This window comes from Protobothrops mucrosquamatus, unplaced genomic scaffold, assembly GCF_001527695.2.
Source record: "Protobothrops mucrosquamatus isolate PMUCROS unplaced genomic scaffold, P.Mucros_1.0 scaffold_152, whole genome shotgun sequence".
NCBI lineage: Eukaryota > Metazoa > Chordata > Lepidosauria > Squamata > Viperidae > Protobothrops > Protobothrops mucrosquamatus.
Genome location: NW_015386228.1, coordinates 310178 through 336222, shown reverse-complemented (window position 1 = coordinate 336222; position 26045 = coordinate 310178). Strand labels below are relative to the sequence as shown.

The following is a 26045-nucleotide window of genomic DNA, read 5'->3' as shown; positions in this document are numbered from 1 at the left end:
TTCTGGAAGAAATTCAGGTTTTGTTACAAGTGACAAGTTGGATGAAGAGAACCTGAGATAAAACATGTCAATATGATATCTGGAGAACTTCTCTCACTTTCCAGTCTCAATCAAATATCTTGTATAAGACTGGGCAAAATAGCCCTTTTGTTGGATGGTTTGCCTTTTGCAAATGCTGTTAGTGGGAGAAACATAGCTAACATTCAAGAGGCAGGTGTGTGTTAACAAATTATTTATAGATTGGCATCCTATTCAAGGAAATTTGGCTGGAAATTTCTCCTTAAACCATACATCTCTATACTGACTATCCTTAATATTTCAGCAGAATTCCAGTTACAATTTGGAAAAGAATGCCTCAAAAGAAAGGATGCACTATTCTGATATAGTGCCATCCCCAAGGTATTCTTGGGAGAAAAGTCATCCATGCTATTGGTGAGATCATTTCCATTTCACCCTTAGAAGTTTGGCATTCAAAGAATCCAAATAGCATTCATTTATAATTAGCTGAAATATAGGTTCAGTAGATAATTAAGGCAGTCAGCTGTAGTGCTAGTGAATCCTCAAGGAGTGAAAATTCAGGGACATCCCCATCTTCCTGTGGGATGAGGTAGTAGAGTAGGGAGAAAAGTTCCTAAGCAGATTGTATTAGTTCTTAACTCCTCCTTCAAGATCTGAGTCTCTCTCTATAATTAAACTTTATTTAATAAAAAGACCCATGGTGGTAGAGTGGTTAGAATGCAGTATTGCAGGTTCAATTCTCACTGGCTCACCCTTCCATCCTTCTGAGATCGATAAAATGAGAACCCAGATTGTTGGGGGCAATATGCTGACTCTGTTAAACCACTTAGAGAGGGTGTAAAGCACTGGGAAGTGGTATATAAGTTTAAGTGCTATTGCTATTGCTAAATTCCCTTTCATTTACTTTCAAAAACATTTTTTCTTTGAAAGAACTCATGGGGCAAAGGTTAAGTGTCATACTTGATTCTCCTTTATGAATAGGGAAACTAAAAAAAATGCTCAGTATTATAGCAGAGTTGGGGAAATTTTTTCCTTGCTAGAATTTTATATAAGAACTGAGATGATCTTCCATAGTAGTATTAGGCAGGTCAGAGAAAGTAAAAGAAAAAAAGAAAAAAATAACTCCATGTCAATCCCAGCAGCCTAAATAGCCTGACCCCAATTTCTCAAGATTTCGGGCCCTTCATCTCTATTTTATTTTTTCCTTAGGTTTGCCAATGTGAATGAATTCTTTTTCTTAAAAAAACCCAACCACATAGCAAAATGATATGGTAGTACCAGGAAGGCAGTTAATATGAGAATATCCTTTTCCTGTTCAACTGTGTTTCAGTAGTGAGAAATTAGTCCTTAGAATTTGCTAATTTAGAAGCCACAAAGACTATCCTTTTATCCCCAAATGGAGAAAATGTTAGTAGATAAAAATATATGGTTTTCCATCTGGAATTGTAAGAAGGATCTCTCTGTTCATTAGTATACAGCAGAGAAAAAGTCATTGACATCAATAAGACCCTCATTTAAATGTGGTTTCATTAACTAATGCTGCCAGTTTTCTTTGTTTCTTGTGTAATATCCAGGGTTGCTGGAATTCTACTTCCTCTTGGCAAAACACAGATTATCAGGCACCATAAGCCCTCAGTCACAATATCACAGTGTCCTTTCTCAGTTTCTTTGGTTTTTCTCGCCAATCCCCATCACCACCATCACCAGGCACCCCAAATCACTGCCATCTGCTAGGACCTCAGGCTTCTGCTTGCAGAGGAGGGACACTGGCCAGTGCCGGGATGAGGCGAGCATAGATCTCAATCCCATGAAGGAAGATCTGCTCATTCAGGAATTCATTGTGGTCATGAAGCAGCACAGGTGTGTAGTTCATGGGAGAAAAGCCAATTGCAGGGCGACCTGTCTGAAATGTATTGGAAGGAGAAGCAACTGTCAGAAAGCAAGGCCAGAGCAAGTGAGTAGAAGATAAGCACTTCACTGGTCAGGTGCCTGTAGGAAAGACATCTATACTCACTGCTCTGATGTAGCGGCTGTCAGTGGCAGCAGGGAAGATCTCACACTTCAGCTTCATATTCCTGAAGAGACAGAGACACAATGGCAGAGAAGCTCCCCGTGTGATGGTTGTTATTTAATTTGGTCTTTTTGCAGCTTCAGAAGTTTCAAGCTATCCAAAGGTAGAATTTATCAACGGAAAAAAGGGGATCTGCAGGCTTCTGGGATGATCCAGAATCGGGGTAGTTGAGAAGATGGAGTTTCCATGCTTTTCCCAACTTGTAGCAATCCAGACATCTTACAAACACTCTGTTGGTTTAGCCCTTGCAATCTCTGAATATAGACAGGTGGCAGTTTGGGAATAGCTGGTTCTATACTAGGGGGTATCCTGGTATACATGCCAACCTTTTTCTAAATGCAGTCAATAGCAACTTCTCCACCAAATATAAACATAGTTTGCTCCTATCTAGCAGGTGAACTTGCTCCTATCCTAACATGACTAAGGAAAAAGGAAGAAAAATGAGAAAATGCAAATGTAATAACATACTCACATGTCTTTGCAGGTGTCACTGAATGCCTTCCACCAGGGATCAGATTCCTCTGTGGAGGTAACTGTCTGATCCATGTATTTCTAGCCCAAGGGAAAAGGTAGAAGGTGAAACTTGTAGGATTCTCAAAATCCAGGAATGTCTGGCAAAAGCCTGGCAGAAGCAGCAGTAGGACTAAAAGAGACTGTGGAGCACAGGGCACCCTAGAAAGACAGCCCTGTTGAGATAAAGGCCCAAGGAGGAAAGGGAGAAAAAGACAGTAATGGCAGTACCTCGGAAGGCTATAAGCCCAAAGCAGTTTAGAGCTTTGCTTCTAGAACTAAAGGAAAAGTAGTTGGAATGAGTCCTCATTTCCCAGTTACCTGCTGGAACTCATATGTAACACCTTCTCCAGCTGTTTTGCACCATGATGTGAGCTGCTCCTCAAATTCCTGCAAAGCAAAGACAAATCAATATGTGATATGAGAAGGTGCTTTGTTCTGAGCAATGCTTGGCCAGATACTCTATTTTTCATTATCTTTATTATTCTGTTTAACAATTCTCTGCACTCATTCCTGGCTGACTTAACAATATTTTTCCCTCACAGGTAAGGAACTGTTAGAAGTAAAGTCCTTCTTGAGTTCCCTGGCTCCAACCTTCCTGATGGTTTTACATCTGTATTTGTATAGGGCTGGCTCCTGCTTGGGGCAAAGAGATGAGGCCACGGTTGGTTTTTGGTTTTAAAAATCCTTTTGAGGAAAAATATTTTTCTGCCTTTTTAATATTTCCTTCTCTGGGGCTCTGACTTCCCTCAGAACCATCAAATAGTGTAGCTTCAAAGCTACATCTTGATCAAAGGTCTGTATGGCTTATGATAGATACCTGACATTTCTCTCCAGGGCAGCTTTTGGGGGAATGTGTTACAAAACACAGTTGATCTTTCATTAAACAGACATAGAACATGAAAGCCCTCAAGGCTACCAGAATTTGGGACTTTTGAAAGTAATCTACAAGCAAAGGAATTAAGCTCTCCAATTCTTTCAAACATCAAGAAAAGTTATTAAAAGCTTCCATATTAACAGCTACAAATGCTGCAAGATTTTTAAACAAACTAACAATATTTTATAGGACAGTTTAACAAGTTTTGTAAAAAAAAACAAAAAACCATCCGGAAACTGTTTAAGGTTTATAAGATCACTCATCTCAAACAATAGGTGGTGTACAGCATAAAAATAATAATAAAACAAAAAAGGAGGAAAAACAAGCCAAGAAAACCATATATAACAATAAACAAACTATAAATATAAAATGTAAAATGGTGACAGGCACACAACAAAACTACCACAGGGTAACTCCCATACAACTAGCCCCGAATGCCTGAGGGAAGAGCCAGGTCTTAACGGCTTTCTTAAAGGTGAGAAAAAGTTGGGGCCTGTCGTACATGGGGGGAGGGGGGGAGAGATCTTCCAGAGAATAGGGCCAAACACAAAAAATGGCACCCTTCCTTGGTCCTGAAGATGACAAGATTTAAAAGAAGGAACCTGGAGCATGCCCTCCCTGTGAGAGAATGTGAGACAGGCTGATATTCTTAGGAGAACGAATTTCCTATAGTAGTAGTAGTAGTAGTAGTAGTAGTAGTAGTAGTAGTAGTAGTAGTAGTAGTAATAATAATAATAATAATAATAATAATAATAATAATAATAATAATAATAATAATAATAATAATAATAATAATAATAATAAAGTTGGAAGGGACCTTGGAGGTCATTGACTCCAACCCCCTGCTCAGGCAGGAAACCCTATACCATTTCAGACAAATGGCTGACCAGTCTCTTTTTAAAAACTTCCAGTGTTGGAGCATTCACTGCTTCTGGAGGCAGGTTGTTCCACTGGTTAATTGTTCTAACTGTCAGGAAGTTTCTCCTTAGTTCTAGGTTGCTTCTCTCCTTGATTAGTTTCCATCTATTGCTTCTTGTCCTGCCTTCAGGCGCTTTGGAGAATAGTTTGACTCCCTCTTCTTTGTGGCAGCCCCTGAGATATTGGAACACTGTTATCATGTCCCCCCTCGTCCTTCTCTTCGTTAAACTAGACATACCCAGTCCTATGCCATGTAAGGCTTTAAAAATAAGAACCAGCATCTTGAATTGCACCCAAAAGCCTATTGGGAACCAGTATAGTTCTCAAATAGTGGTGTTGCATGGGCATAACAAGATGTGCCCATAACTACCTGCAAATAACTACTGTACATTCATTTTATAATAAATAAATAACCACAGTTGCTGTTTCTAGCACGGGTGGGAAGAGCTAATATATTCTCTGGCCAGTTATGATGAGATATTCAAGGCAAATCTTTATGGGATGAAAACTGGTAACCTTCTCCTTCTCTGCACCTTTAGGTCCACTGTGGGAGGGATCCGGATGTCAAAGGCAACAGAGAGCTCAGAGGGGACTACATTGAATGATACACCTCCATTCAACATGGTCAGGTTCACAGATATTACATCTCCTAATGTGAGATGCTCCCCCGTTTTCAATCTGCGAGAAAGAACAAAAAAAAATTATACACCGTTTCTTTGACATTTTCAAATCAGTTCACTGCTAAGTCCCTGATAGGAATCACTGCCCGACAAAAACTGGAGTGCAGAAGATACCTGATTCTGTAATTTACACATTATCTTAAAAACATACATACAAAACACAACCTCTATCACTGGACAGTACAGATGCTGCCACAGTAAAGCATCCCTGCCTTTATTAAAATGGTTATTTTAATCTCAGACGTGTTGCTCAAAGTTCTTGGATTCTAACCAAACATATTACTAGTGTTGTCAACTGAAAATTATGAGGATGGCTCCTTCAAGTGGACCCAGCCATATTTCTGAGGATTAGCTCTTAATACATGACAAATGGTAGACAGCGTAATATCCAACTACATAGTAACAAATGTTATCACACAGATCATTTTCAAAACTAAATGTCCTTTGTGAATATAATGCCATTCTGGATTTACAAAGCATCCCTTATCAGAAATCCTTAGGAATTATGCAAAGTGCATCACTATATACAGCATTATATATGAAAGCAAGAATAGGTTTTGTGAAATTATTTTATAAATCTCATCTTAGTAGAATTATGGCAGAGCTGGGTTTTGAAATTTATTATTCAACCTCTTATCATTAAAATGAAAAACTCCCAGATCCATTTTAGAGAATCAAAGGGTAATGAGAGATATATGTCATCTATATCTTTCAGTCCAGTTATAGAAAGAAAAAGCTGAATTGCTTTCCATATCACAGCTGAAGGTTCCAATGGACCCTTGTGATAGCAATCTATTTGTAATAAAAGATTGGGAGGGTAGTGCTGGATCACCTTGTATATATTTCATATACTAAGATACTGTCTATGAAAGCCATGCCATAATCAAATGTATTTTGAGGTGACAAAATCCTCTTCTTTTGTTATACTTTTATAATAAAAAAACACAGAATGGGTAAATGCAGTTATTCAGTCATGAAGGTCAGGCATTGACTTTCCCTATCTTTGATAGGCTTCACCTATTTTTATTTCTTACCTTTGTTTTTCATGTTCTCTGAATTCTAGGAAAGAAGTGATCACTCTGTGCTGTGAACAGGAAAATCAAAAGTAAATGCAATGATAAGCATTCGCCCCACTGCCAGTGCTTCTATAGGACTGCCTTAAATATCAACTTCTGGGCAAGGTGGGATTATATCTCTTTTTAGCAAATTATGATAAAATGGAAAAAAATCTTTGTAAACCAAAATTCAGCATCCTCTATCTCTCTAGAAACTGATGGGCTATAACTTTCATAACTTCTGACTGTAGAGGTTTCCTGGCTGAATTTCATAATCAACTGTGACGGCCTAATGAAATATGAGCACTGCAATTTGATAATCCTACTCTAAACTGCACATTATAGCCTGCACTACAGCCAGTTCATATAAAGTGTCTGATTTGATTTTTTTATTTATACACGTTGATACTAATAAGCAGTTTTACCTCCCACTCTTCCTTAGCCTTGTATATTATAGAAAACGGTCTTTTACCATCTTTTCAGCAGCTGTATTCTCAATGAATCTGGATCCATGTCCTGGATTCCCTTGCACTTTTACTTTAATCCCTGAGGTCATTTCAAGAAAGACCAAAAATGTAAGTGTAAAAATAAAGTAAAGCAAAGCAAGACAAACAATTACATTGTTTAACTACCATAGCAAACAAAATAATTCAGCCAAAAGGGTATCAACTTAAATGTAGAACAGGTGCAGTTAAAAAGTATATCAGTCTCCTGGTAGTTTTGCATATGGTTGGATATTTTTAATAGTGAGAAAAAATTAAATAATTTGCACAACTAACTTTGGGTGAATCAGTTATCCTCAATGTATCTTCCTGTAAAATACAAGTGTGGACCAGTTATCTTTGGTTAAGCTATTCTGTCCCTCTGCAGCTCTGACAAGCTCAAAAAATTGTTCTAGAATCTTTTATCAACAGTAATTCAAATATCAATGTGCATTTATATAGCATATGGCTCCTGGTGCATTTATACAGTGTACAATTCCTAAGATACAGCAGATATTTGACATGATTGCCATTAATTTGTATATAAATTTGAGAGAGAGAAAGAGAGATTATTTCAAGCTAGATCCCAAAGTTTACACATTTTGAGTAATATATATTGTACATATATGTGTGTGTGTGTGTGTGTGTGTGTGTACACAATATATATTTCTCTTCCACTTGAAAGTGTGCCATATTCCAAAGAAGTAACAGTACATTGAAGGGCAGGACTATACTTAACAGATAAACTATTGTTTCAAAGAAGTGAACAGCTTTTCTAAAAGAAGAGGCTTGCTTCTTCACATTGGAAGTGGCAACAAATGATCCATAAAACTCAATCTCTATCTGTAGGTGTAACCATAATGCATGTCCCTTTTGAAGAGAAACCAACATTTTCTATTTCTTTTGTTTCTATTAATCTTTTTTCTCTGTTTTAAGTTTGAAGATTATCTTGTTAATTGTGTACGTTCTTTTTGTTGCTTTTTAAAAATATATTTACATTTTACCCATTTTCTTGTAATTTATAAATAAACTTTGGGGGAAAAGATAATGCATATATCCTCTTTTATAATAAAATAGAATATAATAAACACAATAATAAAAAACAATAAATATATACACACCATACACACATTATACATATGATATATATATATATATAATTTGCAGATACACAGGTAAAGGCTAATAACTACATTTAATTGCCAACATCAACTGCAGTATTTTTGAGTTTTCAGAGAATCAGTTTTTAACATTTGTATTAAATTAAATTGCAGGCATATACTGTAAAATATCAAAAAGTTTCAGAATGCCTTTAGTGAAATTCCAAACTATAAAACAACAGGCACCAGGGGAGGTCTAAAATTCTACATCAATCCAGTGATGTAACTGGGACTACAGTTCTACAGAGTGAAAACTGGTGTGACAAGGAAATGCAGTTGCAACTAAGAAAATATATATATAAAACTGACAAAACTCCAGAAACTGTTCAAAAGAATTCATGCATTATCTCTGACAGAGATACGGCAGGTGGTTTTCAGTATAGATCTTAGGACAGAGGTCTCCAAACTTGGCAACTTTAAAATATGTGGACTCCAGAATTCCTCAGCCAGCCATGCTGGTTGAGGAATTCTGGGAGTTGAAGTCCACATGTCTTAAAGTTACCAAGTTTGGAGACCCCTGTCTTAGGATGATGCAGATTAAAAGGAAAACAGATGAGAGGAAGTACAACATTTCAGATCTTACTTACACCATGGGCATTTCTCGCCATAGAATACAGTGAAAGTGTCCGTTGGGTTTGCCAGGCCTAGGAGAAAACAAAACAACAATCGTAAATAACAAATGCTGTTCAAATATAGAGGAAGCTGTCTTCAAAGCCTTTTGGCAAGTGACTATAGCATCAACTATATGCTATTTGTATTCATGGGGGGGACACATTATTATTATTATTGGCAAGTACAGAATCTGCACCCAGGCTGCATAGGCCTCCCTTCTGAGAAACAAGCCTACATAGTCACACAGCTTTGAGAAAAAAAACTTAAGTAATTACAAAGAATAATTTTTTTAAGAAAAAAAGGAAAATGATTTCAGTTACAGCATATTTTTCAATTCCAAAAGTGCTTCCCAAGTGCCATACTATGGATTTTCACCTTCATCCAAGGCAAAGCCAACATTAAGCGCTGCAAACTCTGGAGTCTTCACAAACAATTCCATCCCCTTGTGGCCCCCAATCTCTTCATCTGCATGAAAAAGAAAGCCCAGACAGTTACTTCTTTTGCTTTGATCTCCAAACCAGCATTTCAGAGTGGAAATATTTGAAGAGCTAATTACAGTGCAAAGTTCTCACTGGGATCCAAGAAAGCTTTTGTGCTTTGCAATCTGGCACGCAGGGGGCCTCCTCTCTTTGTACTAGCATAGCCCACAAAGAACAAAAAAAATGTTTTTTCTCCAAAACCCATTCATCAGCTTTTTTGTGTGTTTGCCCCCAAATTTTTAATGCACTAATTGTTTCCTGCTATTAATCAGGAAAGCAATCACTCTGTTTAATGGAACATGACATCACATTTGAGACCACAAGTGTAGTCTCACTGGGATGCAACAAAAGAACAGAGTAGAACCACCTTAGAAGATCCCAAATGATTTATTTGCTCAAAAGCCTCTGCATCATTTTTCAATTTTTCCCCAAGGCTGCTGTAAGCCCTGGAGTAGAGTACACACCCCTAGTATGCTGCTAGTATGCTGCTTGATAACAGGAACAGATGGGATGAAGGAAATGAATTATCAAAGAAACCATGTCAAGGTAAAGGGTTGGTCTCTCTTCCCCAATACTAGGGTCCTAATCCAAATTTGGAGGCAGTGTGATTTTTTAAAAAGTATTATTACCATTTTTTAAAATGGCATCATGATAGTGCTGCATCTAACTACTTCTGAATTTAATTATCTTCTCCACATGCCATCTAATATGATCCAAAGGCAATCTTGCAGTAAAAGAAGATGAGAACTCAATCAGTGAATAATTTCTTTCTCTGGCTAAAGAAATCCATCACCACCATCAGAAATTTCTCATTCCACCCAGCTGCTGCTGCTTCTGGGTTATCTGTGGAACAAGCAGCCACCCAGGAAATCAAGAGTCATCGTTCTTCTTTGGTTACTGAGAGGCAACATGGACACTAAACAGAGAGGTTTGGTATAGAATAGTTACAGAGTTATTAAAGCTATAAATTATGATTTGATAGAAGTATTAAAGGAAACAACTGCTGCAGTTTGTGGGGTTTTTTTTTTGAATTTTAACCTTGACATTACAAATTAGTAATAAAAACAGCTAATCAACCTTACGATGAAATTTTGACCAATGATTTATCTTTCATTCTTTACATATTTTTCCATCCTAAATATAGCCTTGTGTCCTGATATAAAACATGTATGTTTTATGGAATCCTTGATGCTGAGCTTGGTCATTTTCTTGCAGATATTTCATTACACAATTAGGTAACATTTTCAGTGCTGGAAGGAAGTAGGGTTTGCTCTCTGAATATATACTGTGGCTTGCCCTTTAAGTGTTGGTGGGAATGTTGTTTTCTTCGTGGTAGCTTCTTGATTAGGGTGTTGTTTGTCTAAGTTGATAGTTCCTTAACTGGTATATTTACTATTTCATTGTTGGTCTACTATTAATCCTGGTGTTATTCCCTGCTTATTTGAGTATTGATTGCTGGCAAGGAGGTTGTTTTGGACTTTTTGTTTCCTTTTTAGCTTTTTTTATTTGAATGACATGTAGATGCTATTTTTATCTATATGCTGCTAATGGCTGATCTGCCTGAGTCCTAGGCTTCCAGGAACTCTCCAGCATATTAGATTTACTTTGATGTAGGCTACTCACAGATTCCCAGTTGAAACTATGGTTACGTCTGTCTATGTGTTGTGAAATTAAGGAGTTTTCATCATGTCTTCTGACTGCTAGTTAGTGTTCATGGATGCACTGTACTAGTCTTCTATCTGTCTGTCCTACTCAGTGGCTGGAACAATGCTTATATTGTATGTGGTAGATGACTCCTGTTTTGTCTTCCAGAGCTATCAGGTCTTTTAATTTACTTACAATGTTTTGGAGGGCTTTAGTTGATTTGTGGGCTATAATGATGGCATATTGTAATATTCTCTTGGTTGTTTTTGATATATTTTTGATGTATGGTAGCGTTATCCCTTTCATAGCTTGTGTTGGTTGTATTGTAGTGGGTTAAATGGTCAGGCCCTTTTTGATGAAATTGTGTGGATATGCCTTTTGCTGTAAGATCTGTAAAAATTCAACCTGAGCTACAAATATTCTCTTGTATTCTGTGTGTTTTACTTAATCTCCCCATATTGTTTAACCAACAGTGATAAAGATGTGGTTTTGAGGTTTTCCTGCAGAAATGAAATCTATGTGTTTCTTCCAAAACAATATACTGAAAATATTCTATTGCAAATCTGTACTGAAAATGTTTAATTACTTTATTGGCTTCTGTCAGTTTTACTAGGCTACTTAGCTTGCATGTCGTTTGCCTGGGGAAATAATGTCACCAACCCTAAACAAGAACTTCTCCGCACATCCACAGTAATGGCTTCTGTCCTGAAGTCAAAAATATGACAGCGTAAAAAGGTTTCAGAGCTGTGGCTGGATGAGTTACTTCTTTTCCTTTTCCCTTCCTTGCAGAATTATCTATTAGGAAAAATGAACTGCCAATGGCTGTCCTTGTATCTCTGCTCCAGCTGGCTCTGATGTTTCCCTGGAAGAGTTGCTTTGAGTAACTCTGAAAGCCCTTTTTATTGAATCACACTTTTGACCCAGCACTGCATGCTTAGAATCACAAGCTTCAACCCTTTAATTATTACCAGGGCTCTGAAAACCATGCAATGGTTTTTAAAACCCTGGCCATATATGCATCAATTTCTGGGTATTTTTGTAGACAGAACTTTTAAAAAACAATGTGTGACTCTTGATTTGGAAGAAGAGAAGCTCCTAGATCAGTGTTTCTCAACCTTGACAATTTTAAGGCATGTGGACTTCAACTCCCAGAATTCCACAGCCAGCAATGCTGGCTGTGGAATTCTGGGAGTTGAAGTCCACATGCCTTAAAATTGTCAAGGTTGAGAAACACTGTCCTAGATGAAGGAAAGGCCTTGGGCTCAAGGGGGCTGCCACATGCTAAGGTTTTAGTTTTGCATCTCAATGGAAACACTTATCTTGTCGAAGCCCCAAAACATGCTCCCATGTTTGAACAATAACAAAACAGAAAAAGTGTGTCAATATGGCAACCAGAGCAAAAATGGCAATAGACATGAAACACCAGCCAGTTGGGACAAGGCAGTTCTGGAGCAGGCTAACAGAAGCTAGTAGACTGTTGATCTCTGAAGGTTTCTCCTCGACATATCCAAGAATGTCCACATGGGAAATTTTCTGCCAGCATACCATTATTTTCATACCAGAATATATTAGCCTGACTTTGGGTTGCTGCTGAATGGACACACAAGAGATGCTCTGTTGTGAGAATATGTCCTCAGCAGACCATTAGGGAGGCCTCTTTGCACACAAAAGCAGAATGAACCCTATGGTGCTGAGTTGCAATATTTTTTTTCCTTCTATGATCTATCATTTTGAGCAAAAACTAGGAGACACGTGATTATATGATGTGCCTATTTAACTCACCTGGGACAAAGCTCATATGAATGGTTCGTGAAAAATGTCTTCCTTCAGCTTTCAGCCTCCGTATGGCTTCTAGGTATCTGAAATAAAAAATGTCTTATTTAGTGGCTCACTAAAAAGATAACATAGTGTTTTTAAGAAAAAAGAGTGTGTATGTGTCGGTGATGGCTGTTGGGTATTGGAAATGAGCAAACACTTAGCTGGAGTCTGGATCAAAATTCCCTGAATTCTAAAACGTGCCTTGCAGGGCAAAGCAGAGCTAGGTACAAGGCACCTATTTTCTGCTTGCAAGAATTAGCCAGGTACCAATCTTTTGAATGCAGCAGCAATCTCCCTATTCCAGCTTGCTGTTTTTTGGCTAGTGAGGTACAATTTTTATTTAATTGCATTAATAAACAGAATTGAAGGTAAAAAGATATAACAATAAAAACAAACAGAAAAAGAAGAAAATAAGATAAGGGACAAAACCATTACAATGTATATTGTATTTATACAAAGCAGCTCATCTTTTAAATACAGCATTAAACTTGAGCAAATGGGGTAATATTGGTCAGTTTTATGTTGATAGGTAGCCAGTTCATACGTAGAAGGAAAGAGAAGAGAACAATCAACAGCAGGGTGGATGGACTGTTACAGAGATTATGAATTACCCGAAGGACTAGGTTAGGGACAGATTATTGTGGAGAAAGTCTATGTCAGACCTAGGTATTTTACAGTCCCTGGGCCACCTCTGACCCTTTGGTTGTCTCTGTCCGGCCCATGTGAGGTCAATTGGAAATTAAATAGTGCCTAACTGCCAGACATTCCAAAGAGGGGGAAGTTAACTGCCTCGGCAAGCCTGACAGGCCAGCCCCTCTCACAGGCGGGTGAACTGGACTCTCCTCAGGCTACTGGAAGCCCAGTAAACCAGTGCCACCTAAGCCATGCATGCAATACAAGTGCATTGCTTTTATTTTGAAAGTGATTACTTTTTTTCAATTTACATATGTGCGTGTGTCTCTGCTTATATACCTTCATAGCCCTTTTGGTTTGGCTCTCCTCAACAGTCCCAGTTTCCCCATGTGGTCCCTTGGGAAAATTAATCGCTAATCCCTGATCTATGTTGTCACTATGAAACAATATGGCATAATAACACATAATCAGATCAGACAGGATTAACAAATTTAATTATGTATTGATTGCTACCAGTTTCACAGCCATAACTAAAAGGCTCTTTGTGCGAACTATTCCCTTGGTCACATCCCTTCACTTCCATCATTTGCAAGACAAAATGCCAAAGTAGCTTTCCTTATTAAATAGATATCTTTTCTACTGTCTAGACCAGGGGTAGGCAACCTTGGCTCTTTTATGGACTTCAACTCCCAGAATTCCTGAGCCAGCATGGCTGGCTCAGGAATTCTGGGAGTTGAAATCTACGAGTCACAAAAGAGCCAAGGTTGCCTATTCCTGGTCTAGACTCTAGAACATAAGTAGAAGGACAAGATAGGTTTCACGTACTGGATAGATACACATTTCATATCTTGAGTTCCCCGTCCATAGATATTTCCCTCAGAATCCTTGAAAGCTGAAAAAGGATCATACTGCCAATATTCCTGTAGGAAAGAACATGAAACAATTAGAAAAATGTGAATGGATCAGAAATGAGACCTTGCCCTTAGGGCAGCCTGCTAAGACATTAAAGGAAAAGCCTGACTGTTTTCAGTGACACCTTACAATACTGGGGACAAATCTACATGAACCTACACATTTCCTAACATTTCCAAGAAACTAGGAAACATTTGAAAAACTTGCTTCTGAGTTCAGCAAGAATGACTTTTGGAAACATGCTTTTTGTTGTTATTTCCTGGAAGTTTTTTTGTTAACTTAGAGTTAACTTAGAAATAGATTGATTTATATTTTCAAAGTTATTTTGGATTTCTTTGTGATTTGAACTCAGTGTTATTTGAATTAATTGCAGTATACTATATATTTCCTTCTGAGAGGTATTTATATTTTCTTGGTGTGTTCTATCTACATGTCTCTGATTCATGATGGCCAAAAGTTGAACTTTTCCTTCTTATCGGCAAATAGCTTTAGAGTCCCGGTTAAATAGATATTTGTAATCCAAAGAGTTCAAAAAAGATTTTTTTTCTAAAGTTTATAATTCTCTTTGTCTGAAGCTCAGATTGTTGTCTTTTTTTTTGTCACAGCTGTTCTTTGTTATTAAAGCTTTGAAGGTCACAAACACAGATTAGCTTTTCTCAGGTTTTGGCAAGTTCTCTATGGAAATCATAACTGTCATAATCTTCATCCACCACTAGGTTTCAGCATCTATTTAGTTTTAAAATGAGAGTCTTAACCATTCAACAATTTTAAACTTGTCCAAAGTTAAATTTTAGCTTTCAAGTTTATAAATTTATTTGACTACCATATATTTTGATCCTCCATGGAAATTTTAATTCGCCGCTTCTGGTAGTATAAGGGTGGGGTGGAAGTCCCCCTCCTTCACTTTCGGAAGTATTTTGCTTCTTGGGGAACTTTTCCAGGAAATTAAGTGTAGAATAGAAAAGGGAAAATCAGATTCCTCACCCAGTTTCAAGCACACGGTTTACTGTTGTGCTGATTAGTTCTTTTGGACTTCAGTTGCAAGTAGGTTGGGTTAGAAGGCTTTCCCCAAGACGAACGGAATGACTACCGTCATTCCAGAGTCGCTGGGGCAACCCTTCTTTCTTCGCCGCCTCTCCGGGGCGGCTTGGACCCATTAGGCTGGATCTCCAGACAGAACAAAAATTAGCCGTGGGGGTGCGGCAATCCGCAAGCCCGCGACCAGTCTCTACCGCGTAGGACCAGAAGTCCTGGAAACATGCTTTTTGGATTCTCTGTTTGTGTAGGAAGTAGTTTTTCCGGGAAATGTTGCAAAGCATGGAAGCTGCAAGGTAACTAGGAGCAAAATAATCATGAAGGCATCAGGTTAATTGCCTCCTGTTATCATTGCCAAGTCTGTAAATCTTCTATGGTAATTTAATTGAAGCTGGGAGCTTCATTTAGAACTCTCCATCATCTAGTTCCAAATTTTTCAGAAGGTTTTTGGATTTAGAGTAACATTTCACAGAGCATCCTCTCTCAGAACCACTTTTTTTAAACCAGAGTTTTTAAGCTAACCAATTCTACTATTTATACCGCAATAAAATCTCAGCAACTATGGAGTAGTTAGTTTTGTAGCAATTTTCAACTATAGTAGTACAACCAGTGGTGGGATTCAGCCAGTTCACACCGGTTTGGCAGAACCAGTAGCTATTTTTTTGTTGCCCAGGCCCAGAATGGACTTCCGGAAGCGGCATCCACACAGAGAACCAATTGTTCACATATTTGAATCCCACCACTGAGTACAACTGTAATACAAGCTCAAAAGATTTCTCTGGAACAAATATGCAGTCTCTTATACTGCGTATGGACTACAATTTTAGAGTCAGACTCATGGCTGGAAAGAAAGCAATGTCATTTTTCTGGAATTATTGGTTTTTTAAAAAAAATTATTCCTCCAGTAGATAATGCACCAGCCTAAAGTGTTGGGCTTAACTATTTCAGGAGAGTGTGCTAAACAAAAGTACACACACTTAAGTGGTATTTCCTTCTTATCTCGTTCCCCTAAGCTTTGTGTTTGTATTCTCCTCTGAACAGTTAGGATCTGAAGCACAAACTTTTTATATCCTATGTTTGTACTATATTCCATACCATGTTTCAGTGAGGAATTCTGGAGACCCCTAGAATGACTTTATCAGTCATCACTGCTTTTCTTTTTGCTCAAGTCTTAGTATTTTTGGAATATTTCAGAGTAGATGCGAGGAACATCAGTCCTCCTGAGGACAAACTCAGGATGCCAAAGAATTAGGATCAACTAAAGTGTAGCCCTTTGTGCTCTTTCTTCCACTGAAACCAAGAAAATACACCCATTTTTACTTTCTTTGCTTATTATATTCCTTGCAGTTTAATTTGAAATGTCTCTATACAAACACACTTAAACCCACCAATGGAGGGAATGAATGTTCCCTGAGGATGGGCTCCAGTACGAGTCCAAAAGCTTGGAAGAACGAACCTCTGATCCCAGTGACTGACTCAGATTGGATCCTGCAACATTATCCTGGGACATGTATATTTGCCTTCATTCACAGAATGAATGTCTGTTTAGTCTATTAAGTGCAAATTCATGTAACTGAGATAATTTATGTTGCTTGGATAATTATACAAATTGATACAATGCCATAAAGTTTGTCAGTTGTGTGGACTGCTTTGTAAACAATGTGAAGTAAATAATCTACTGAGTGGAGGCTATATTACATCTATCCATTCTTTCCATTCCGGGATATACTTCTAGTTGTTGAAAATATAATTTCCTCTTGGCTTACAAAGTCCTCCCTTGCATCCATCATCTTTTTGTTTGCCATTTGACAGCCTATAATCATCAAGAATTATTATTCATATAATTATTGTTGTATACCATCTTGAGTGCTTATATAAGCAGCATCAATTTCCTGCTCCGATAGTAAGTAAATAAATAAGCAAGTTGTTTGATTTCTCTTTACTCCATTGTTATTATGAGGAGTTGCCTGCTGGTGCAATATTATAAATAGATATACCAAACAATCACTTTTTCTCTGCAAATACCTACAGTAAAATAAAATTTCTTTATTAAACAACCATTAATTAATAAGATTTTTATTTTCCCCCATAGTGGTTCGGTTCCTACAAATCTAAGAGTTGAAAATGCTATAAAGTGCAGATCATACCTCGATTTAAAAGTCATGAGATTCATCCTATAATTCATCTTTTCATTTCCAGAGAGGAAAGGAATTTTCATATGCTATTAATGGCCCACATAAGAATTTCTATCATCTTCATAAAAGCAGTATAATCTGTTTCTCGCATATAGGTAGCAATAGCAATAGCACTTAGACTTTACAGCCCTCTCTAAGCAGTTTACAGTGTCAGCATATTGCCCCCAATAATCTGGGTCCTCATTTTACCGACCTAGGAAGGATGGAAGGCTAAGTCAACCTTGAGCCGGTGAGACTTGAACTCCTGGCAGTCGGCAGAATTAGCCTGCAATACTGCATTCTAACCACTGCGCCACCACGGCTCGTAGTCCTTAACTTACAACCATACATGGAACCATAAATTCATTGTTAAACAGTGAAGTAGTCAGATGAGGAATCAAATGACCACGCCTGATTTTATGACTTTTTTTTGCTGTGGTTATTAAGTGAATCACAATGGTCACTGAGACATCACGTGATCTCAGTTTGCGATCTTTCCTGCCAACCTCCCCATTGACCTGGCTTGTCAGAAACTGGCTGTAAAGTGGTGGAAGGCAAAGGGTGATCACTGCCAACTGTGGTAAACACAAGCCAGTTGCAAAAGTGCCTGGATCACGATTACGTGACCACGGAGGCATTGTGAAGATTTTAAGTGCAAGGATCAGTGACAAGTCACTTTTTTCAGGGTCACTGTAACTTTGAACGGTCACAAGTCGAGGACTACTTGTAAATTAAAACAAGGAATAGCAAAGAGGAAGATAAGACCCACCACTTCTCCCCTGGAATAATGTTGCCTAGCTTATTTTGAGGAAGGAACCCAATCACCCCTCAACTCTCTTTTCCAGCAAGGTTAAAGTTGCCACTGAATCCCCAATGTCATCTCCTAACCTCAAACACGGGCACAACATCTGTATGAGAATTCAGTAAGATGGAGCGGAGTTGTGGGTTTGTGCCTTGCCAAGTCAGAATGGTGATCACACGGTCAGGGCAGACCTGCAACAGAAAATTACATTAGATGGGATTCTTCTTTGTGTCACTTTGGAAAATAGGACTCACTTTGTGTAGCTTTCAGTAACTGCACATGCTATATACACCCTCCTCTCCTTTCGTGTTGAGAAGAAAATTTTATAAAATAAAATTTGAATTTGAAAAGTTTTATTTTAAGAACATGGCAAAATAATTTATTAAATTTAATAAGAAAAAGCAGACAGTATGATCGCTAAGAATTTCAGTTTCATTGCTGAAATCCTGACTTGTATGATAAGTCACTTTTGCTAGATAACTTATGTCTAGCCTAGCATCTTGCTCAAGACCCTGTCATTATGTCTTAGTGTGCTATGTGAATCCAGACACTGAAAACAATAGTAGAACTACAGACACAGAAAGGGGAAGCAATAATCATTACATATAATATTTATACATGTAAAACTGCTTTTCAGATATAAGCAACTACAAAGAAAAGAATTCAATGGGAAGTACAAAATGATTCTCAGCATCCAAACAGACATGCTTTCTTTTTTTACTGTCGCTTTAGGCAGCTCCAAAGTACCATATATTCAAGATCCATTTACCGCTTCCCAATTTTAATATTCTGTTTAGAGAAATTCCAGATGGCACTAGAGGGAGCCACAGCAACTCCAAATGGCATTGGGAAACTCTAACAGTCTGGAAGTCGATTCAGTTTTATAAATCTGGTTCTGATTACCATCAATATTGAAAGAAAGGCAAGCTCCAGTTCTTGAAATGATTCATTTACGTAGGAGCATTTTAACACTTTCAGCTCAGCCAACCTGGGGAGAATTGGTTTTATCACAGGAACAGAAATAAGAGAACAGCCTAGCAAAATGATATTTCTTGCCTTTTCCTAGTAAAAACATTCTCCATAGCGTTCATTTGTAACAAGTATCAGTCTAAATGCGGCACATAAAGCTGAAAAGGTCAGGCTCGGTTATTGGATATAGATGAATCTGTAATAACAGATTAACTGGATAGGAGGCTCTTCAAAGGATCACTGATCCAACAGGTTTACTACAAACTATAAATAATAATCTAAAACAAACCATAGTATGATTCAATCAGACCCCTGAGAGTAAGCCTGAATCAATTATCTTCATATCATGAACCCTAATTAACCAAAATTAGCATTCAATGGACCCTAATGAATCAAAATAAAAAAAACAATTAAAAAACATGTCAGTGGAACTGTTTTACTACATATCTATTTTGCTTTTTGTCCAAGATGGTAAAACTAACCTAAATGGGTCCTTGTTTGTATTATTAGCTCATTTTCATCCTCATAACTAAATTCTGGTATTTGAGGCCAATCAAATCAGTTACACGATTTTTGCAGATTCAGATTTAAATTTCTCCAACACTAGTAGTTTTTTTGAACATTACATCAGATGATAATATAGAATGCCTACCACTTTTAAACAATATTGTTATAGCTCTGAAGTCATTAATAAACGATTAAAAATAGATCTTTGTTGAATCAGGCCAAATATCTATTTCATCCAACATATTACTCATACCCAAATTTATCTGGGAAGTTTACAAGCAAGACATAAGGATTATTGGTTGCCAGTAGCTGATATTTAGATACATTGTCTTTGAAATTAGAAGTAAGATACAGTTATTAAGATAACAAACTTGGATACCCGTTTCCTCTATAAACTTATTCACTGCCTAAGTAGGTAGTTTACACTATAGCTGGTAAATAACATGATCTAAGTGATTTTGAATAATGATCATTGTCTCAATAATACACTTCTTTGTATAGACACATGGAAACCACTTCCCCATGTTGTAACCCTAGACAATTATATGTGAACGATGCAACTGCTTGAACCAATTTTAGCAGCATGAATTTATTCTCTTAGACTGACGCATGCAGATTTCATGGAAAACAGCTATGTGAACTGATCTACTGCCCACATGTGTGTATCTCTGCATTTCCACCAATATGCAATTGTAACATGGGTACACAGCTCGCAACTATACAGGAAATAAAACTTTATACAACTCTGAGGAAAAGAAACAGATGAGAAGCACAATAGCAAAAACATTTGAAAGAGGTAAGTTGTGAAAAATAAAATTCCACCAATTGTCCACTTTATTCTGTGGATAATTAGTACGTGCTATTAAAGAGTTTAATTTTGATAGATGTTTGGGTCACTATTTTTTAAATATGATTCTAGTTAGCAAACCTTTATTCTGTTCTACTGAACTTTGTTAAAATCATTTAGTAATTGGTACTTTTGTAATCTGGAAATGGAAATTCTGACTTGGAGAGCATTAAATAAAACCTTAACAAAAACAATATATAATATTTCTCTGCCCTTATAGGGGGAAACAATACCCTCTGCAGCTATATCTGACAAGGATAAAATACTGGCTGTCAATGAAATTCAGTGAATCTCAAACTTCTGAATCTAAAATCATAGTTTGACAACAGACTTACACTTTTTTTCTTCCTAATTTGAAATGAATGCCATCTTATTCCTTATTATTAACTCAGATGACAGAGTAAAGCAACAATGCACAGAAATATGTCTTTGGAAAATTGCCCAAACAAATATTGCCCAAATGTACCATTATATCTATTTTAACAATGGAATGAAATTGAAACCCTGAGCTGTAGCAGTAAAATATATGAGAGACAGTATTCCTTTACTTTGACTCAGCAGATAGCAGTGTCTAGCTGACATTTTTATAAGCTAAAAAGTAAACTAGATCAAATTTGCATACTACTTTAATGGGAGATTTCCTGATAATGTTAGATAAGGAAATCCTTCCCCCCCCCTAACAAATCACTTCTATGTTGCTATCAATAACAATATATGCTGGTGAAGTTTTATTTTTTTAAAGCCCTTATCTCAAAGCTTAAACCTGCAAGACAAAGATTAATGATGCTGATTTTCTTCCTAAATTATGAGCGCAAAGAGGCCATGCAGCAACAAATCAGAAACCAACAGAATCCACATAAGTGAAAGGCAACAGAATCCACATAAGTGCAATAGTTTATCATTATTTTACCTCCACTTTCAAACACTGTAGACCAAGTTCAGAAGCTATTCTTTCCAGGAATTTTATTGCTGTGTCTGGAAGAAAATAGGAAGCCATCATGAAAATTACACATGTCAGTGACACACTTTTTTTTATTTCAATCAATATTTAATTTTTTAAAAATGGCAGTACTGTACAAGTTTTATAAAACTTTTCCCCACATGCAGTATTTGAATTAAAACTTTGTTCCAAGGTTAAGGTATTGGACAAGGTTTGAAATCTTGGGCCGTCTTATCTCTTCAAGCTGTGTTAAAGCTCACTTGTCAGCTATTACATGTATAATTTAATTATTCTATGAATATTTTTAAAGATGACAACCGTTATCATGGAAAGACATACAGCAAATTGCCCAAAGCCATAAATGAGCCTTAGAGACAAGTAGTGCTTCCAGCACTCCTGTCAACTAAGCCATCATTGTTTTTTACTTTACATTTCAAAGTGGTGTATTTCAGTTCTCCCTGACATGCATCACCCCGTCCATAAACAATTAAAATAAAAGCATCAACTATTAAAACTATCAAAATACTGACACACTGAACATTCTAGAATTAATATGGGGGCCTTCAGATTTCAGAATGTTATTCCAGATTTGTTTACAATGAAAGGTCTACAAATCTATTCAGTAAAAACATTTGTTCCTCCACGATGAAAACGATGAAGATCTTAGATGGAGGTCAGCCTTGCACTTTACACTGATTTTTCTACATGAATACAACAGGCACTGGGAGAAGAAATCAACTAGGTGCACTTGTATTATTTTATTTATTTATATGGCCATCCAAACAATATGAGCCCTTTGGGAAGATAAGAATCAATAAAATAATCATACTGAAACATGAAAATCAAGCTAAAAGATAATTAGACACAGAACAAAATAAGCAATCACCATCATACCGATAAGTGGGCTCACTCAAAACTCAAACCTGATGCTTTCTTCTTTTTGGGAATTATTCCTAAATATAAACTGATGGATATAGAAACTGTATAGAAATCACTGTGAGAATTAAATAAATATATTCCTCATTCAGTTTATAAAAATTCTTGAGTCTTGTCATTTCCATTAATTCCTTTATTCAATTTTTATACAGTGCAACTCACAATGGCCTCTGTTTATTGCCCAGATAGTGCAAGATCAACCTTATGCATAGAAGAGGCATTCTGAAGAGTTACATTTCCTCATTTATCCCGCAGATGAAATCATAAGGATTTCGTCTGCATAAATAGTGACAGGGAGGCAAATGTTGAAACTGCTTCTTTGCAAAGTCTCCTAACTCTCAGGAAAGTTTATATAGGTTATACATAACATATTGTATAGATTTCTGGCTGTATAAGTTTATACGGCCAGAAAACCAAAATGCCTAAGAATTTCATTAGCCAAGCAAACACCCAACTGATATTTAGCTTTTGAGGGATTCTTCTCCTGAAGGAACTCCTTCAAACCAAATGTAAAAGATAGGTAATAATATTTTCTTCAGGGCTTGCTGGAGTGCATGAGTTTCACCTTCCTTTTTTGGACATAAGGAACAAGTCGTACAACATAATTGTGTAATGAAAGAAGTCCTTTTCTTTACCAAGAGTTATAATTATAATTATAATTAATGTAATGTAATATAGGACAGTCTGATCATAAATTTCTCTCAAAATAAAAAAAAAAACCAACCCATAACGTTAAAGGTAATTCTTTCCCCCACTCATTTTGTAACAGGTTTTAGGTACTGAATGCTGATTATCAGTGCAACAAATTCTTAAGACTTAATACCATAATCAGGCTGAGGCTGGACTGTCTTGATTCTCAGATACTCCCGGAAGAGAGTGACAGACGGGTCTTCTCTGGGATCCCTCTCCCCAAGCTTTTTAGAGTCTTTCTCTGGTAGCATGTTTAGCCCTCTGGACTCAGGAGACTTAGAGTACTATAACAAATACAGCAAGAGAGGAACAGACAAAAAGTGAGGGTAAAGAACACAAGAACTGCACTTTTTTTTTCAATGGGACTAGGTGAGAAGGACGTTATCCTGGTAACAATGAATGAAATTATGGTAGAGTTATGTTTCCCACTTCAAATTACTGTACTGTACAGTATAAAGGGACCGCACTCAAGGACCCACTTCAGCCCAAAGCAACTGAGTATTAAAAATACCCGGAAGAGTTTATATGGGATAGAACGAACTCGCCACTCTCCCCCGACATAGGGTTGTGTGTCTTTATTGCTGCAGTCAAGGCAGAATTTCCACAGCTGCAACTGCAGGACTGTGAGAGTCACACCCCGGTCACGGAGTGCTCATCGGGAGCTGGGTCGAAAGTCCGGCAGACTACAGTGCACTGCGCAGGGCAGCTTGAAACTCCCCAGCTATGGTGGCCCTGGCGCCAGCCAAACAGTCCCCTTTATGGGATTTTTTTCTCTCTCTCCCAGATACCGCAGTCCAGCGCTCGCCTGCCTCCCTTGTAGCTCCTGGCCCAGCGGCAGCCAAGTAAACAAGTTATTTGGCAAGCACCTTGGAGGCAACGGCGGGCTGGCCTTCCCCCTCGTCCCCCCCCCCCATAGTGAAACGAGCCGACGGTCGGGCGAAGCAACAGGGAAGCTTTCCTGGGCGGCAAAGGGGGCCCCCGTATGGGAACTGGTGGCGCCGGGCGCTCTTCCTCTGCCTCCTCACCCACCTCTTTGCTCGTTGCGGAAGCCACCGCCTCCCTCAAGCCTTGCTCGCCGCGAGTTGACTCCGCCGTCCTCGGGGGCGGCGGTAGCAGTAGCGCGGGGCAGGGCCGAGCGCAGAGCAGACCAATCTCCAAGGCGCGCGCCGGCCGGGCCCGCCCGCTCGCGGCCAATCCGACGGCCGCCGTGGCTTGCAAGCCCTACCTTGCTCCGGCCCAAGGCGGCGGGGAACAAGCCGGAGCTGCGGGACTTGGCTTGGAGAACCAGAAGCGCCTAAGTGCGGCGTTTAATGCCTGGATGTCGTATTTGTTCTTCCGCAAGCAAGGAAGCAGAAAGCTGAGAAAGCGGCTGGGTAGGGCAGGCAGAGAGTCAGTGAAGCACCGACAGGACTTTGGCAGAGCAGAGGGAATGGGTGGCCTCAAATCTATCCATATTTGGGGTTCCTCAGGATAAAGGGCAATAGCCCCTCTCAGGAAAAATATAGTTTGGCTGCCCTCCATAGCAGGCCCAGTCTTAAACTACCATGTTGTGAAGAGTCGCCAAGATTTAAAAAAGATGTTGAGACTCTAAAAAAAGAGTGCAGAGAAGAGCAACGAAGATGATCTGGAGCAGTGTTTCTCAACCTTGACAATTTTAAGGCACGTGGACTTCAACTCCCAGAATTCCACAGCCAGCATTGCTGGCTGTGGAATTCTGGGAGTTGAAGTCCACGTGCCTTAAAATTGTCAAGGTTGAGAAACACTGATCTGGAGGCTAAACCATATGAAGAACAGTTACAGGAATTGGGTATGTCTAGTTTAATGAAGGATGAGGGATGACATGATAGCAGTGTTCTAATATCTAAGGGGCTGCCACGAAGAAGGGGAGGTCAATCTATTTTCCAAATCACTTGAAGGCAGGACAAGAAGCAACGGATGGAAACTAATCAAGGAGAGAAGCAACCTAGAACTAAGGAGAAATTTCCTGACAGTTAGAACAATTAATCAGTGGAACAACTTGCCCCAAGAAGTTAAAAACCTCCAACACTGGAGGTTTCTAAAAGGAGATTGGACAAGCATTTTTCTGAACTGGTATAGGGTTTCCTGAGCAGAGGGTTGGACTAGATTACTAGAAGATCTCCAAGGCCCTTCCAATTCTTATTTTATTATTCCGAGTAGGGGTCCTCCAGGGTTATAAAATATCCTCTCCAGCCAGAAACCACCTGTTTTCATTTTCAGCAGGACAAACCAACCAGATTTTAATCTACCATACTGTTTAAAAGCAGAGATGGATTGAGTAAATCATGGTAAAATCACCAAAAGTGTATAAGCACAGCCAATTGTGTGGTTAGCCATTTGTGTTGTGTGGCTGAAATCAACTGTTCAGATTTTGGACCAGATGTACATTTAAGAATTTAGGTAGCTTCAAGTGAATTAAAATTAGGTTTTCTATACAGCTTGGTGATAAAAGTACTGCATAAATATATAGTTTGTGAGCATATAAAATATATAATAGAATCAAGATCTGAGGATGAGAAACTTGTGGCAGAACCTTGGGAATTCATTCATTATACTTGTATTATAATATTCAAGTAAAACTAGGTTACTAAAATTCAGCACGTGGAGAAAGAAATATGTTATTTTTCCACCTCTTGCAAAGTTTTAGTAGTCAAGAGACAAGGCTCCATTACTGAAACAATTCCAAGATTCCAGATCTCCTCTCCTGCTTGAATAATCTGTTTTATTATTTTTTAAAGAAAGTGAGTCATTTTATATTTAAGTATTGTGTTGCCGATTTAACAAAGGGAAGAAATTATCAAAGTTTCCTCCTTTGAATACAAGTCTTTGTGGAACACTTCTAAGATCTACCCCCTCTGCCCAGTACTTCAGTTTGTAACCCAATTCCAAATAAGGAACTATGTCTATTTTTCACGTTTGCATAGAAGTAACAGATTCAATTCCAGAAGAAATGCAGTTATATACAGAAAGCATTCTTTTTAGTAATATTGTTCAGTGAGTTTTGAATGCATCTTGCATAAAAGTTGCATAGTTTTACTCTTCCTGTGGGATGAAGTGACATGGCACCAGGCTTTTTGCTGGAACATTTGCTGCCAATGTTCCTTTTCAGCTTCCGAAACTCTTTGGTATTATTTACTGCCTTTGCCACTCAAGATCTTACAGGCCAGTGTCTTCATTCAATGTTGCATTTTTGCAGCAGCACAGGGTCTGAATTTTAAGCATCTTTCAGCATTGGCTGGGAGAGCCAATCTGATTATT

At 38.1% G+C, this 26045-nt stretch overlaps 1 protein-coding gene across 1 annotated transcript; it reads right to left on the bottom strand.

Moving 5' to 3' along the window:
* Window positions 1–1135: 1135 nt before the first annotated feature.
* On the bottom strand, window positions 1136–23837 carry ACY1 (aminoacylase 1). The gene is made up of 15 exons (XM_015820081.1): window positions 23799–23837; window positions 22903–23053; window positions 21114–21178; window positions 17967–18071; window positions 13783–13877; window positions 12289–12365; window positions 8759–8848; window positions 8359–8415; window positions 6602–6675; window positions 6109–6158; window positions 4928–5072; window positions 2921–2989; window positions 2562–2641; window positions 2033–2093; window positions 1136–1921 (listed from the first exon to the last, which is right to left on the bottom strand). Exons 2-15 carry the CDS (start codon window positions 23018–23020, stop codon window positions 1757–1759), a joined length of 1251 nt encoding a protein of 416 aa, XP_015675567.1. The 5' UTR covers window positions 23021–23053; window positions 23799–23837; the 3' UTR covers window positions 1136–1756.
* Between the last annotated feature and the right edge of the window lie 2208 nt (window positions 23838–26045).

What these genes read in the sequence shown, in the direction of transcription:
- ACY1 (XM_015820081.1), bottom strand. Translation starts at nt 23,020, where the DNA reads ATGCTACCAGAGAAAGACTCTAAAAAGCTTGGGGAGAGGGATCCCAGA. An exon ending in TCATATGAGCTTTGTCCCAG is followed by an intron (nt 8,849 to 12,288) that starts GTGAGTTAAATA and finishes TTTTTCATGCAG; the next exon opens with ATGAAGAGATTGGGGGCCAC. An exon ending in CTCCCACAGTGGACCTAAAG is followed by an intron (nt 2,990 to 4,927) that starts GTGCAGAGAAGG and finishes TTTGCTTTGCAG; the next exon opens with GAATTTGAGGAGCAGCTCAC.